At 40.1% G+C, this 16,789-nt stretch overlaps 1 protein-coding gene across 12 annotated transcripts in view; it reads left to right on the forward strand.

Annotated features, from left to right (window-relative positions):
- TMEM150C (transmembrane protein 150C) overlaps positions 1-15,731 on the forward strand; it is a 90,214-nt gene extending 74,483 nt beyond the window's left edge. For 8 of the 12 annotated variants that reach the window (XM_082389425.1, XM_082389419.1, XM_082389420.1 and 5 more), the window contains 6 exons: positions 8-61; positions 192-224; positions 690-757; positions 7,380-7,507; positions 10,693-10,870; positions 13,453-15,731. In XM_082389425.1, coding sequence (XP_082245551.1) covers positions 8-61; positions 192-224; positions 690-757; positions 7,380-7,507; positions 10,693-10,870; positions 13,453-13,661 — 670 coding nt within the window. In that variant the 3' untranslated portion in view covers positions 13,662-15,731. The other 4 variants (XM_082389421.1, XM_082389426.1, XM_082389427.1 and 1 more) reach the window with 4 other exon arrangements.
- Positions 15,732-16,789: the final 1,058 nt, after the last annotated feature.

Raw genomic sequence — 16,789 nt, forward strand, 5'->3', positions numbered from 1 at the left:
TTCATAGATACTTTATAGCTGTGGAAGATGACAAAATTTTCCCATTAAACTCAGCTGAAAGGTAAAATTTATCTCTGGGTAATTCTTCATTCATCAGTAGATTTAACAAAAACTTTGCCACTGATGAAGTTAAACTATGCACAAGTGACCATGCTTTAACCTGAGCTTCTGGGTTTTCTTTTGTTATCCAGGAAACCTGGTGTGAAGCATGCACCATATATAAGGTAACTTGATAATTCTCTTCTGATCTGTTGGATCTTAGGAAAATTTAGGGTGTATTAGTTCTGGCTACTAGGACAAAGTAGCATAGACTGGGTGGCTTCTAAATGTGAGAAACTTATTTCTCGCACCTCTAGAGTCTGGAAGTCCAAGATCAGGGTGCCAGCATGGTCAGGTTCTGATGAGAGCCTTCTTCCAGGTTGCAGACTGCCATCCTCTCATTGTGTCCTCACATGGCAGAAAGAGGGCAAGAGAGCTCTCTAGGGTCCCTTTTATAAGGGCACTAATCCCATTCACCAGGGCTCCACCCTCATGATCTAATCACCTCCCAAAGGCCCCACCTCCTGATGCCATCACACTGGGGGTTAGGATTTCAGCATATGAATTTTTAGGGGACACAGACATTCAGTCAATGGCAGAGAGTTATCGATTTTACTATAGTAATAATAAAACACTTCCTGTTTTTCAAGTATTGCAGGTGATGAACCTCCTGCAAGCTGTGTGTTTAGTCAAGTTATGAACATGGCAGCATTCCTAGGTAAGAAGAGCATAAAGAATGCTTTATGTGCTTTGGTATGTTTCTTTTTTATTTTAAATTCTCCCAAACCCATATCAAATGTATGGTGGGCTTAGTTGATAATTCGGTATCATATCATGTCAATATGCTGAAGAGGGCTTTTTGTTTTGAGGGTCTTTTTTTCTCATAAATCCTTTTACATTCACCTGCTTACCTTACGTTTTCTTTTCCCTTTACTATCTTTAATCATTTCAGCCAATTCTTGACTTTATTTCTTTTGCTGCATGAAATAATATATTTCATGAGCCATAAAATCCTGCATGAGAATGTAATATTGTGCAATATGTTTGCTTTAAAAAGAATGCCTTATTTTTTCCTTCACTGGCAAGGATGAAAAAATGCTTAGGCTCTGTGATAAATATTGATGTGTGTAGATATTGTCTTTAAATCTAAAGGTCAGCCTTAACATTAGGGTGATGCTCTCCCCTGCGCCTATACACATATCAAGCTGGCAAATGGAAACATAGGTTAAAAAAAGAAAGAAAGAAACCTTTTGTACTCATGTCTGGCCCCAATTCCCCACTTTTCCTTTAGGGACCAAGGCCCTCATTTAATATCCTGTCCCCTTTGTACTGTTCCCTGGGGATCGTGGGAACCAGCCATGCTCTCTGTCTTCCTCCAAATTGACCTTATAGCCCATCTCCTCCAGGCCAGGACTCCTCGGTGTCTTTCAAAGGGTCAACCAGCTACCACCACTGACATATTGTTGGGTCGGCCTGTGACGGCTAAATTTTTCAACAGTGGTTTTCTGGAAGTGGTTCTTTTGCATAGTGAGACTTTCACTCCAAGTAAGAGAGAATGATGATATTATTACCGAGGGAGTATTGGCACCTGTCCCCCAGAGAGGTGCCCTGTTATTTCATCTATTTATAAACGCCCCATAAAGAAATTTCTATTCACTCTTACATGTTCCTTTTTAATGTTTGCTGTAGGAAAAGGGAAGACCTGTAGAATTCCCTGGAAAATCAAGGGAGACGGTTGGTCCAACATGCAACACAGGCAGAATCTTAGTTGGTTCAGAAGGCTGATAATGTGAGAAACATGGAGAATGTTCCCTGTGAGGCACCAGGGGAAGTGCTAGTGGGTCCGATTTTGTCCTCACTGCCTTTAGCCTCAAGGTTGCCAGGAGCTGTAGACTCACTCTTTTTTCCTAGTCTTGACACTACTCTTCTGAAGAGCTCTAATAAACATATTCATGCTAAGGCATAAATGACCTCTAAGGAGATATTTGCATTTAATAGAACACAAAGTCCCAAGGGTGAATCTGGACTTGCAGGGTCAGGGACCCTTCCCAGCCCCTCTGCAATCACACCACATAGGCCTGCAGGTTGGTACAGACTCATATGATCATCCCCACGGAGCACAATAATAACAATAATTAATGACAGTCACTTAATATTCCAGGCATAATGCTAAGTGCTTTGCAAATACTACCTCTTCTAATCATGATACACAGGAGACTGCCTTTATGAGGAAGCTGTCACAGGCTGTCTGTCTTCCACTGGGCTTTAAAGAAACCAATGAACATGTTGGAAACAATATATTATCCTTTATATTCTTAAGACAAATTGATATGTCCCAATAGTCTTTAGTGTAAAATCTAAAATATGCCAGTTTGCACAGCTCACAAATTTATCCAGTTATAAAGTTGATGATTAACTCATTATAAAAGCATTTCCAAAAACACAGTCATGAAAACAAGTTCCCCTCTTGCAGATGACATTCGTCATCATCTGACTCTCCAGTCCTCCCCTGCTCCACCAAGAAGCAATTAAGTTTTTACTAGCTTTTGCTCTAAGGTATTACAGCATCCAATATTTATACTTTATTATCTTTCGTCATTTTTAGTGCCATCTGGTAGACACAGAACTGATTAAGATTAGTGCTCAGTAGGAGTGAACCAACAATTATTTATCTGGGAATGAAAAAGAATCAGTTTACTAATGATTCTTGCTCTAAACTGTGGTTGCTTTTGTCTCCCCAGGCCTACCCCTCTTAGACCTCAGGCTGTTACTTTAGACGACATCACTGACTATAAGCAACAACATAGACCACCTATAAATCACTGCTTGTTGGCAGCTGTATAGATTATAATTTACAACCTACAAATGAGTTGGTGTAACATTTATTAAAATCAGTTAGCAAAGATCTTATATCTTTTTGATGGACTAATCAAAGATCAAATGCTCAGTGATTTCCGTATAGAATTAGTTATGCTTTTTGTCCTGAATCCACACTTTCGTTTCTCCTGGGGGGTGGGGTGTAAAGACCTAAGACAAAATTCTTTTTTTTTTTAGATAAGAAGTGGATTTATTTAGAGAGAAACACCCTCCACAGACAGTGTGGGCCAGTCAGAAGTCAAAAGGCCCCAGGTTACAGGGTGGTTAGTTTTTATGGGCTGGGTAATTTCTTTTTTTTTTTACTTCCTAAATTTTATTTATTTATTTGTTTTATTTCTTTTTATACAGCAGGTTCTTATTAGTTGTCCATTTTATACACATCAGTGTATACATGTCAACCCCAATCTCCCAATTCGTCACACCACCACCACCCCTCCCCCACCTTCCCCCCTTGGTGTCCATACGTTTGTTCTCTACATCTGTGTCTCTATTTCTGCCTTGCAAACTGGTTCATCTGTACCATTTTTCCAGATTCCACATATATGCGTTAATATACGATATTTGTTTTTCTCTTTCTGACTTACTTCACTCTGTATGACAGTCTCCAGATCTATCCACATCTCTACAAATGACCCAATTTTGTTTCTTTTTATGGCTGAGTACTATTCCATTGTATACATGTACCACATCTTCTTTATCCATTCATCTGTCGATGGGCATTTAGGTTGCTTCCATGACCTGGCCATTGTAAATAGTGCTGCAATGAACATTGGGGTGCATGTGTCTTTTTGAATTATGGTTTTCTCAGGGTATATGCCCAGTAGTGGGATTGCTGGGTCATATGGTAATTCTGTCTTTAGTTTTTTAAGGAACCTCCATACTGTTCTCCATAGAGGCTGCATCAATTTACATTCCCACCAACACTGCAAGAGGATTCCCTTTTCTCCACACCCTCTCCAGCATTTGCTGTTTGTAGATTTTCTGATGATGCCCATTCTGACCGGTGTGAGGTGATACCTCATTGTAGTTTTGATTTGCACTTCTCTAATAATTAATGATGTTGAGCAGCTTTTCACGTGCCTCAGCCATCTGTATGTCTTCTTTGGAGACCAAGACAAATTTCTTAAAAGGAATATTATTTTCTGCCCTGGAGAGGTTGTGAGGATAAACTAATAGCTGAATGATTTTGGTTACCTAATAGCGGCGTCTTTCCCTCCTTCAGCCAAAACATATCGATTGTCATGTTCTACTGCTGTCATAAATAAGAATTATTGATGCATAAACAGTAAAACTAAACAAAATGAAAAAGAATTTGGCCAGACACCAGTCTAGAACTGCAGTGAAGAGCTGCTATTTTGAGTTTGAACTTTAAAAACTCGATCAGCTTCAAAATAGAAGAATTTAACAAAGAAAATAAGGAATTACTCTAATATTTACATTTTTTAACAGACAGATAAATAAGGGACACTTGTATAGCAAAGGACTGCTGGAAATATCAAAAACAGCAAAAGGGTGGGTTTTAAAAATCTTTTCTAAAACTGTAAGTAAAATTTTAAATTTTTAAATGAAACAAAAATATATCTATTGAGCAGAACGTTAATGTGGTAAAAATTGGTTGACGTATATACAGATGGCTTTGAAATTGCCCTACTGCCCAAGAAAACTTTTTCAATAAGGTATAATTAAATCATTACTTGGTTGTAAATGGACTTCATAACAGATAGTCTGAATCTGTCTGTATTTAAACCTGTTAATAAACTGTTAATGGATCGGAAGCTTTATTATTTCTACAACCGTAAAATTTCAACTAGACCCTATTTTGGAAAGAAAGTAGGCCTAGCCTCAGCTGATTAATCATGGAGTTAATAGGTTAAAAGGGCCAAGTGTGGTGTTTGGAATGCAGTTCTGGAAGTTGGGAATGTTGGGTTGGTTCCTGTCTTCAAGGAGGTTTCTGTTTCCTGCTTAATGTCATTATCTGTTCTTGATGAAGTGATTTACCATCCATATTACAAATGAGAAGGCTAGCAATGCTGGAGCCAGGAGACTGGTACACGTCCAGAGTTCACTGGCGAGAAATGAGTAACACAGACAGTGGCACTGACTGTGTCCTTTTGGATAGAGTGGCACAAACTACCTGGATGGTCAACGTGAACAGCCATTTCGGTGTCTGCTTTGGCAGTGGGTTAGGGCTTCGGCCAGAGTTCCAGCACCATCCTAGCCCTCCAAACTGGGTGACAACCAGAAAGTTCCCAGAGTCATACTCTCCACTAGTCGTTTTTAAAAGAAATTAAATGTGCTGCCTTGGTATTCTGTCATTATGTCCTGACTAATATCCACACACAATTAATTAGCAAATGTCTCCCCTGGTGCCTTGTGGGGAAATTTCTGGTCTAAATCTAATGGCTTCTTTATCTGAAGATCACTTTGTGTCAGGGCGCTTATGTTGAATTTCTCGTCTCCCCACTTCTTCCTCCTATTCGTATCCCCAAAAGTATTAGAAATTGTGCTTATTTTTTCATCCTCTAGGATAGTTATTGTCAACATTAATAGCCTTCTGATAATATGATAACTCCTAACTGGATCCCTCAAACCCTTCGGTTGAAAAACTATTATCAAAAAAATGGTTCTGAAGAACCTAGGCGCAGGACAGGAATAAAGACGCAGATGTAGGGAATGGACTTGACGACACGGTCGGGGGGGGGGGGGCAGGGAAGAGTAAGCTGGGACAAAGTGAAAGAGTGTCATGGACTTATATATACTACCAAATGTAAAATAGATAGTGGGAAGCAGCCGCATAGCACAGGGAGATCAGCTCGGTGCTTTGTGACCACCTAGAGGGGTGAGATAGGGAGGGTGGGAGGGAGATGCAAGAGGGAGGAGATATGGAGATATATGTATATGTTTAGCTGATTCACTTTGTTATAAAGCAGAAAGTAACACACCACTGTAAAGCAATTATACTCCAATAAAGATGTTAAAAAAAATAACTATTATCAACTCAAGTATAATCTATTAATTTGATGATGAATCATGGTCATTAGCTTTAACATAAATATACTGAAAGCTAAATCAGATCCAAACAATTTAAGATTTCATAGATTGCAGTTTATTTCTATTTTGTTTCCAAAATCCAACTATTAACCAAGTTGTATACCACTCTTTGACCAGAGGTACTTGGAACTGAAAGTCAACTCACTGAACTAACTTTGTAGCTTGAAACTATGAAATTCGTCATACTTGGGAAATGCAAACTTGTGAATGGGTTTCTTTGTTAACGGCTACTAATAATGGCCTGAAATCAAGGCAGACTTATAGCAAATAATTGCCTACTAATTGCTGTATAAATAGGATAATTCTTGAATTCCTAATTGTCCTCCCTGCTAAACCTTAATGTCAAAATAAATTGCCTTAGGAAGTAGTAAGTGCATTTCTTTATACTAGATATAACATATTAATTGCAAGTGCTTTTAAAAAATCATTTGTAGACTGACCTCTCCCAGCTTTTTGTATAAATATGAAAATATCCCTGCACTAAGCAATTAATAAAAGGGGAGTCTTAGATTAGTGACTTGAGTATGGACTGGTCTCAAGGTTACTATTAGAAGTCAGATTTGAAATCTAAGTAACTTCCTTTTTCTCTCTGCAGATTCTCCGATGACAATTTGATTCAAAAAAGTGGGATTTTAAAATAAGTAATTAACATCATTTGGAAGAATTGAGCTTTCTTAATATAATCAATATGATTTTCAGTACACACCAAACCCCCAAATCTGCTATGTTAAAATACAGATTCCATGATTTGATTGCTGTAACTGCTCTAATTTGAATGAGCTGCCTTTGTCCTTTGACAATGAACACCTACAGGTAGAATCAGAAGGGAGAGGGAATAAACCAGTAATAAAGGGATTTGTACATGTGCCTTTATCTTCCTTCCTATCCCCGGGCATGATTTCTGGCATAGGGACCCGCAGGTTTGTCTAGATTGGTAACCTTGTCTTCTTCCCCGTGTTTTCTTGCCCTATCTGTTCTAACACGGTTCTAAACTAAAGGCTGATTGAATCAGTGAATTCCTGTGCCACAGGCTGTCTCTCTGTGTCTGATCTGTTGCGTGCCAAGCCTCTGTGATGTCCTCCTAAGCCAGTCTGTCTTGTGCTGACCTTGTTTTTGAAAACTCTGAGAATAACACTAGTTGTTACCAGTCTATCGTCTTGCGTCACCCAAATAACATATAGCACGCTGCTTCAATTCCTCTCTGCTTTCCCCAGGTTAGCTAGAATAAAACATCTCAATAATCAGAAACATCACATGGAAAACTTCTTTTAAAAATGCATCTGTCGTTAGAGAGATTTAAAGGTGTACTGTGGCAAAAATTTACTTCTGCACATTGTGGCTTTAGAACACTGCTTCCTAGTCTGACTGTGTGATTTAACTTTTTCAATTATAACATTTTGTTTTATTCCCAGCTCTGGTGGTAGCTGTTCTGCGCTTCATACAACTGAAACCAAAGGTTTTAAATCCGTGGCTGAATATAAGTGGATTGGTGGCGCTCTGTCTGGCTTCCTTTGGAATGACCTTACTTGGTAATTTTCAGGTACTTCATTTGGCCTTTTTCACCTCCATCTCACAATTCACCTATATGATGATCACAGCCACTGAGGTATAGTCACTACATGGCCCTTAGAATTCTCCATGAATCTTTAAAAAAATGCCAACAGTGGTTCCTGATATGCACAGTTTCTCCAGCAGTCACCCCATCTGTTCTTTGAGCCTCGCCTACGTAAGTGTGAATTAAACATGAGAAATTCCTCCCTATGCATTGGAAATACAGCACAGCTATTGGGAAAAGTATCTACTAAAATAGGGCTTTCAAACCGCTGTATACTTTTTTTCATAACAAATTGTATCCTAATGTACCTTTCTAGAAAATTAATAGGATCATTGCCTTTCTGTAATTAAACATTGAACATCCTTATTGGATGAAACTTTGCATTTTAGATGAGCAAGCTCACATGGGGGTCAGTTTGAAAACCCAGAATTTCTCTAGAACACCTGTGACTTGTATAAAGAGGTACTAACCCTAACTCTTCTTCCCAGAGATGTAGAAGCCCGAGGTCACTTAAGCATAATTTCCCTTGCCAATACCCTCACACAACTCTTGACCTAAATGACTTCATTTGTAAAATAGACATGGAGACCCTGCCCAGTTACAGTGGCTTTCTGTTTTCCCTGCCTCCATTCCCTCCCCAGCTTCCTCCGGCCTCTGCGGTATACTGCTGCTAGAAACTTCCTCCTTGCAGTCAAACACCGATCCTGACACTTCTCCCCCGTCTGCTGAGTGAAATCCAAATGGTGCAGGCATTCCAGACACTCAGCATTCTAGTGAGTGTTTAGGAATGTTCTTACTGAAAATATGGTAGTGGATTTTCTAAGACTGTCTCTCGTCCTTGACCCTCAGTGCTGATAATTCATTAAATTAGGATAACTCATTCCCCAAGACGTCCGCTGGCACACAGTAGCAACTCAATAAGTATTTTTTTAAATAAATAAATTTATTTATTTTTATTTTTGTGGCTGCATTGGGTCTTCGTTGCTGCGCGCGGGCTTTCTCTAGTTGCGGCAAGTAGGGGCTACTCTTCGTTGCGGTGTGCAGGCTTCTCATTGCGGTGTCGTCTCTTGTTGAGGAGCACGGGCTCTAGGCGTGTGGGCTTCAGTAGTTGTGGCTCGCGGGCTCAGTAGTTGTGGCACGCGGGCTTAGTTGCCCCGCAGCATGTGGGATCTTCCCAGACCAGGGCATGAACCTGTGTCCCCTGCATTGGCAGATGGATTCTTAACCACTGCGCCACCAGGGAAGTCCTCAATAAGTATTTTTTACATAATGGGTTGTCTGACAGATAGGAAGGCAATCCTACCAATTCCTCTAACTATTCTAGATCCCATTCCATATCAACCTAGATAATGAGAAAGCTGCATTCTTAGAACATATTGGCTAGGACGATGAATTATCAGGAGAATATTTGAGAGTTTATCTGTTAAGCTCCAAAATGTTAGGGCACAGAGCATTTTTTATTGAGATTTTGGTAGTAGTCTTTCCTCCACTTATCCATCTGTGCTACAGGGGCCGGCATGTTGTAAAATGCTCAGTAACTATCATTGCTCTCAACCAGGTCTTAGATGGAAGTTACTGAGTAGACAATTTGTTTTTCACTAAAGTTCCCCAAAGAATCCCAGTGATTGGGTTGTTTGGGTGAACCACAGATATTCAAAACTGTAAATGATGACGCTATATATGAAGAACATTTTCTGGAATATCTACAGAGATTACACAGGAAACAAATAACACATTAGTTGCCTGTGGAGAAACCAGGTGGCTAGTATATGAGATAAGAGACAGACTTTTCAATCTATACTCTTTTTACAATTTTTTAAAGTTTGACCCATGTAACTGTATCATCTACTTTTAAAATTAGAATTAAAAAATAAATGAACAGACTATGTAGAGCATGGAAAACCAATTTCCTAGAAGTAAAATTTGATTTGGGGAATCATTACTTAAAGTGTTTCAGGACTTCCCTGGTGGTCCAGTTGTTTAGACTCCACGCTTCCAATGCAGGGGGTGTGGGTTCGATCCCTGGTCAGGGAACTAAGATCCCACATGCTGCACAGCCAAAAAATAAATAAATAACAATAAAATAAAATAAAATGTTTCAAAAATATGTGTTTTGAACTGTGAGGGGGGAAAATGGCTTCTTCAAAGAAGAAAAAAATCCTACAGCCTAAACAATAGAAAAAAATTGTAAAGGGAAAGTAATATTGATTTGATACAACCATTATTCATAGCAACGCTAAACAATAAAACACCTGAAGGCAATGGCGATTCAAAAGGATATTTTCACCATGTTTTTAAAGCCATCTCTTCAACAGTAGATTTTATTTCCTGTATGTTTCCTATATATATGGGGTACTATATGTGTAGTTAAAAATATATGCAATTAATAAAGGTGTTTTAAGTGACAGATATATTTTTTAAATCAGTGGGTAATGATTTGGGCAGTTTACGTCTCTAACTCCCAATTGAAATAACCCAGATGGGTCTCCTTTAACCTATTAACTGTATAAGAGCCTTGACCAGGAATCTTCAAACACTGTTGCCCTTTAATGGGTCTCCAGATATGGTAAAAGCTCATAAGTACAGTTTTCTTATTATAATAGGAAAACAAAACAAAAGCCCATTAACAATGAATTGGCCGCATTACATAGACTGACCAGTTTTGTAAGAGTAAAGAACAGCTCAAGTGTCATTAGTTGTCCAGGCCAGTGAAATCTTGACTTGCTTAGAATTGGCCATCCTCAATCAGTAAATGCACAGCCGGATTCTGGTCTCATTTCTTAGTCTAGAAAACAGAGTTTGGGGTTTATGTCTGTAGAAACTTTGACATTTCTCTTTTTTTGTGTAACTCTCCTGCTTTTTTCTTTTACTTTTCTACAAAGCTTTTCTGGAAAATAAATTCAAAGAATAAATTACCACTGCCTGTATGGTTCTTCCAAACGTTTTTAGGTGTGGGCATACTATTCATTTCTCTACTTCCCCTCAGAGTTGGAACCAATAGAGAATAGACACAAAGAGCCAGTGGAGATGAAGGATTCTACTCTTTCTACAACCTATCATCCCATTATTGGGACATCTCTTTACCTATTTTTTTCTCCTTCACGTATTCCATTGGCTTGTATGTATTTTCTAAATGGACCTCCACAGGTCATTATCTGTTCATCCCTTAGCTCACAAATGATGAAGAAATCCATAATGTCGGAACTTCCTTGACTTTTGGATTTGGCACGTTGGCCTGCTGGATCCAGGCTGCATTGACACTCAAAGTAAACATCAAGAATGAAGGACGGAAAGTTGGAATTCCACGAGTTATTCTCTCAGCATCTGTCACTCTCTGCGTGGTCCTCTGTATCCTTTGAATGTGAAAACGTTCTTTTCCAGTGAGATTAAAACACAGATAAGTTGTCCATGTAGAAGATGAGAAGATTGCCATTCTCAGTTGGTTAGGATATACTGTCGTATCAACTCAGAATATTAGACAAAAAAGAAAAATAAATGTGTATAAAAACGAAAACTTTCAGACCTATTTTTCATGCCAAAGAGGAGATGGAGAGCTAAAGATAAAACAAGCTCTGCCTTCTCAAAACTGTTTCAATCTGTAGGAATGGTGCCATGCATTCTCCTTTTGATGTAAAGTTTCCTTTTGTGAAAAACACAGAATGCATAACCAAAAGAGAATTGTGGGGTTTTTTTCCTTCCATCTTGAAAAATTCTTTTCATTTGCAACTTTATTAGTGGCTCTGTTATTTCATTTAATCTATTAACTCTAAAATGAATTTCTAGGGACAAAAATACATTTATATCTTTCAGGAAAGCAAGTAAGCTTTTCTGGAAAAGAAATTCAAGAACTAGATTACCACTGTATGTACTGTTGTCCTAAACAAATAATTTTGAGGTGCTATTTATTTCCCTTCCTCCCTCGGAGTTTGAACCAATGGAGAACAGTCACAAGGAGCCAGATGGGGATGGAGAAATCAGCCTTCATTCCTAGTAAACTTGGAAAGGAAAATCGTGCAGGCCTCCTATCTCACACCCTGGAATTCAATCTATCCACCCAGTAAGAAGCAGAGAAATCAGGGAAAGGCAGAGGAGAGCATTACACTCAGCGGAAGCCCAAACAGATCGCAGAGGGCCTGGTCTAAGGTAGAGCACAGTGACCCCACCTAGTGTAGCAGGGCCCAGTGGAAGTCGGCCAGGAACGAGCCCACCAATCAGATCAGTCACTCAGTCCTAAGTGTTCACTCCATTAGGTCTTCTGGAAACTGGAGAAGGGAGTTCCTAGACGGCAAACGGTATAACTAACACAGTTACAATCATCAATGTAATAGCCAATATTTACTGGGTCCTGATGATGTGCTAGGCAGTATTCTAAGCACTTTAAATGTGTCAACCCTTTTAATCCTCACTTCACAAGTAAGAATAGTGAAAAATGGAGGTTATTTACCCAAGATCACACATGGTATGTGTCGATTTGTTCTAAACTCAGGCTCAGTTCTTATACTCTTAACCACTATGCCATCCCTCCTTAGAGTGGCTTTAAAATACGAAAACATTTAGCGCTCAGAGACGTTCGTTAGTGGAGTATTTGGAGCCATTTATTTCTTCTTCCCTCACAAACTGCCATTCAGTCATTTTAGCGGTTTTCTTAAGTCACATTAGATTGAGAACATTTAAGGACTTGAAATTCAAGCCAAAAAACTTGCTTATTACTAGCAACCTGATAAAATATTTTATGAGTAAACGGGTCAGAATTCTGCCAGTGCGAGATTTGAAGATGTATCCCTCCCCTATAAGTTAATATTGCTTTGGCAACATTTTGAACCCTCAGTCAGAAGAGTATGTACAGATTTTAAATCATTCTGAATTTGGAGCTTATACCAAACAATTCTGATCCATGATATTTCCGAAGACTTGGAACCATTTCGTGGTTCCCAGGTGAATGAATCCAGGCCTAGTCAGGAGAGCGAAGTTTGGCTAAAGTAGTTGTCACGGACTTTTTCACTCTCTGAAAATTTCCCTTTAAGGCTAAGTTCTGAAGGTAGAACTAATTCTAAGGGAGCATTTCTGATTTTTCTAAATAACTTTATTCAGTCCTTGGCCTCTTAGCTTTTCACTATAGAACATTATGAAGCTTTCTCCTCCCCAGCTCCTACCTTCATATATACTGATGTGTGTGTGTGTGTCTGTGTGTGTCTGTGTACACATACATACACTCTGTGTATATTCAGGCATAGACGTCTCGTCTGTTCTTTGGTTTTTTAATTGCCTGCTTTCATTTGGCACAAGTTTAAACGCAACACCGGGAATGAAACCAGCCTATAGAATATTGTCTGAAAGGCAACATTGAAAACTAGAGAGAAGAAGAGGGGCCACTTAGACCTTATTAGTAGCACTGCAGAGACAAACACAGCTTATATGGAGGTAGTTAGCTATTTGATACGTTCACATTGTTCCATGGTCATTTGCAGTGTCTTTTAAAAATACAGCGTTATTTTCCTGGCCAACTAATTACTTTGGAATTGTAATTCTTTAGCTAGTCTCACAGTTTATCAGGCAGCCGTAGAGTAGAGCGGTCGAATGCGTGGCCAGGGAGTCAGAGTGCTTGTGTTTGAATCCCACTTCCACCAGTTAATACCCGTGTTACCCATTTGGCCTCCGTTTCCCTATTTTAAACGAACTGCTGATAACAGTGTGTCGTGATGAGTAAGTTAGGTTTTCCATGAAAGCACCTAGAAGCATGTCTGGCACAGAGTAAGGGCTCAGTAATGTTACCTTGTGTTATTTATGTAGATGGTGTTCAGCTGACTCCGTGACGCTCTTCCGCTGGTCGGGGGGGGAGCCAGGCTTTTCCTGTAACCTGTCTCTGCCCAGAAAACAGCCCCGTCTTAATGTGGCCGATGGAGGAACTTGCCTTGACTACTTCCCCCCAGACTTCATCCTCATGGCCCAGGGCATCCACCTGTACGCAGCCAGGGTCCAGTGGGGCCTGGTCATGTGCTTCCTGTCTTATTTTGGCACCTTTGCTGTGGAGTTCCGGCATTATCGTTACGAGATCGTCTGTTCCGAACACCAGGAGACTTTCCTAAGTTTCTCAGAAAGCCTGTCTGAAGCTTCTGAATATCAAACCGACCAGGTGTAACCCATCAGTTTTTCCTTGCTGGCGAGGTGGGTGTAGCAGCAGGGGAGGGGCCGAGGCACACCCACAGGACTTGACACACAGCCTCATGACACATCGTAAACACAGGCACGTGCACACGCACACACACATTCATGGCCACGTTTGCCAAACGAGCGTTTCAGGGCGAGTTATTTAACGAAAAAGCACAAGCCCTATGTGTCGAAATACACGCTGTTAACACTGAAAATATAATGCACGACAGAGCAAGAAGCTTGTGCATGATCACCTCTCTTTTCCCCTCTCTCCCAACACCCCCTGCTCTTCTTGTCGTCTTCACATATTCCAGACATCCTGATCACCCTACCTTGGGCAGGCCAACTGTAACATGGGAATAACGCCAACTCCCAAAGTTGCCTTCAGATCCAGAGGGCTTGGAACCAGCTCATGAGGACATTGTGAATCTGGCACTAGGGCTCTTGAATGGACAGAGTATCATTTGGTTGGACGGAAACTGTACAGAGATGTGACCCTCGTGTAACCTGTGGATGATGTTGGATCAAGGATAGAACTTTCCCACAAAAACTCCCTTCATCATCGTTCAGTGGTTGGCTGAGCAGATTCGACAAAAGGAATACGCTACAAGCTGTGGGGGGGGAAGCCCACCACCACAATGTGGACTTTACTGTGACTGAGAAAATATTTCCAAATGTGAATATTTGTAGGGCCATGGTCTGCCAGGCATGGAGATGGGGGCAGCGAGGGTGTGGTTTCAGTTTTGCTTCCATAGTATGCTATGTTCAGTTTTTATTTTCTATTTCATAGTTTGCTTTGTTTTCTTTTTCTTTTTTTTTAAGTAACTACCATGGTTCTCTTGAGGCCTCGTGGACAGAGAAGATGTAGGCCAAACGCAAGAACTGAGCTTGTTTGGGGTTCAACATGATAAAAGAAAAAAAAAAAGAAAGGTCACCTGCAGGCGTAATTTGCTGCTTTTATGTTTGAAGCTAAGAAAATGTTCACAGAAAAGCACAAAGAAATACGTGTGGAGGTAATAAAAAGAGCTCCTGCTGGACATTTGTAAAAGAGAGGAGTTTCAGAGGATCGTGTTGTAAATCCAAATCAAGGAGGAGTTTCTTAATATGTATCTATTGCTCAAATTTAGTATTTTGGGGGGCGGAGGGTTAAGGACTTTTCATACTCAGAATTTGTAGAAGCCAATTAAAAGATTACCCTCCCCCAAAAACAAATTGGTTCAGTTCGTCCCCTACAACCCATCATGTAGTTCCCTCCTGCAAAGAGTTTAGAACTCAAACTCTATTCCTGGGCTTTAGAGGCTGTGCTTCATAAAAAAGGGCAGAATTCTAAATCAAAATGCATTGGAGTGGGCCAAGCTGATAGACCCTCCGTGAGTGCACTTTGTTTCAAGAAATCCCCAAACTTACTTCATAGGGGCTTGGGATTTCATAGAATATAATGTGAAAAACGTTTTTTTAATCCAACCCAAACTCTGAGCTTCTTGAGGAGGGGGTTCAATGACTTTTCATCTCTATATTTATCCCCACCTCTTAGCACAGTGCCTGGCACATATTAGGTGCTCAACAAACATCTGTTGAATAGAATTACTGGTAATTTACAGTAGGAAAAAGGAGTATCAGAGAAAGACTCAAAGATGTGTGAGAGAATAGAAGATGACCGTTTCATGCAAGACGGGAATGGAAGAAATCACAAGTAAGGGTTAGATGGGGGAGGCAGAACACCTCTACGGGACAAGTAAAATGTGAGAAAAAAAGAGACAAGCAGAGAGTGTTCTCTTATTAGAAAGTCATCTTACTGTAAATAGTCCAAGGTGACATTTATTATTTTTGAATACTGCTTTTGGGGATTTTTTTTCATTTTTATATTTTAAAAATTTTATCAAAGAACAAAGATTTATGAAGTTTTCTTTTACTCTACACAATCCAAATTCAATAGCTTTTGGTGATGCACCGTACACTTTCTTAAGAGTATATCTAATAGCGCATTTTAACAGAATCAAGCAATGACTGGCATTGTTCATCGGGATCTGACCACTAAATAAAATTCTTTTGTGCAGAATTGTGATTTTTCTTTTGTCTCTTACAAGAACATTTCTTCTCTAATATTAAAGCATGTGTAAACTGACTCAGACATTATGTTGAAAACTTCAGTGTTACATTGGCAGCATATTTCTAGGGTGTTTTCCAACACTAACAACCAATTCTCTGATTCTCTGGACACCATCTGGGTGTCCTACAATTCAGTTCAATTCTGACACTACCCAAAGTTATCCTCAGACCCCATGGGTTTAAAGGCTTGGTCCCGCAAGACCTCCTTCGCTTCAAATGCCGGTCGCAAGTATCATGTCCCCAGATTACCCACACTTCGGTCCAACCTGGTCATAGAATTGGAGGGTTCCCACAATTCCCTTCCCTTCTGGGTTCAATAATTTCCCAGAACAGCTCACAGAACTTGGGAAAACACTTTACTTCCATTTGCTGGTTTATTATAAAAGATATAACTTGAGAGCAGCCAAATGGAAGAGATGCATGGGGCAAGGAAGGGGAGAGATGCAGGGGCACAGCATCTTCCCGGGGTTCAATGTGCTCACCAACCCAGGAGCTCTCTGAATCTCTCTGTTGCTGAGTTTACAGACCCCTCTCCAGCCCCCTCTGCCACCCACGCCTGGAGGTCAGTCAGGAGGTCTAGTCACTTGGTCTTTCTGGTGACCAGCTCCATCCTGAGGCCATCTAGTGGCCTCACCCTTAGTGATCTCATTAGCATAAACTCAAGTGTGATCAAAGGGGCTCATTACAAAAAAAAAAAAAAAGCCATTCCTATCACTGAGAAAATTCTAAGAGTTTTAGCAGCTCTTGGCAGGAACTGGAAGACGAAGACCAAATAGATTTTTGTATTAGGCCACACAGACACATAAAGATCAAGATTACAGAACCTCCTAGGAGTTAAGGACCACAGCATTCATCTAGGAGGACAGGACCAGGGAATCTGCATTTGGAGTGAGCATTCCTGGAGGAGCAAACGCAGACGACCCAGAGAACAAAATAGTAAATACACTACACTATGTTTCTGGTAGTCTAGCTAAGTCTCTTGAAGAAAAGTTGCCTTCCTGGTTAGGA

The sequence above is a fragment of the Balaenoptera borealis genome (genome assembly GCF_965194805.1).
Source record: "Balaenoptera borealis genome assembly, chromosome: 4".
Taxonomy (NCBI): domain Eukaryota; kingdom Metazoa; phylum Chordata; class Mammalia; order Artiodactyla; family Balaenopteridae; genus Balaenoptera; species Balaenoptera borealis.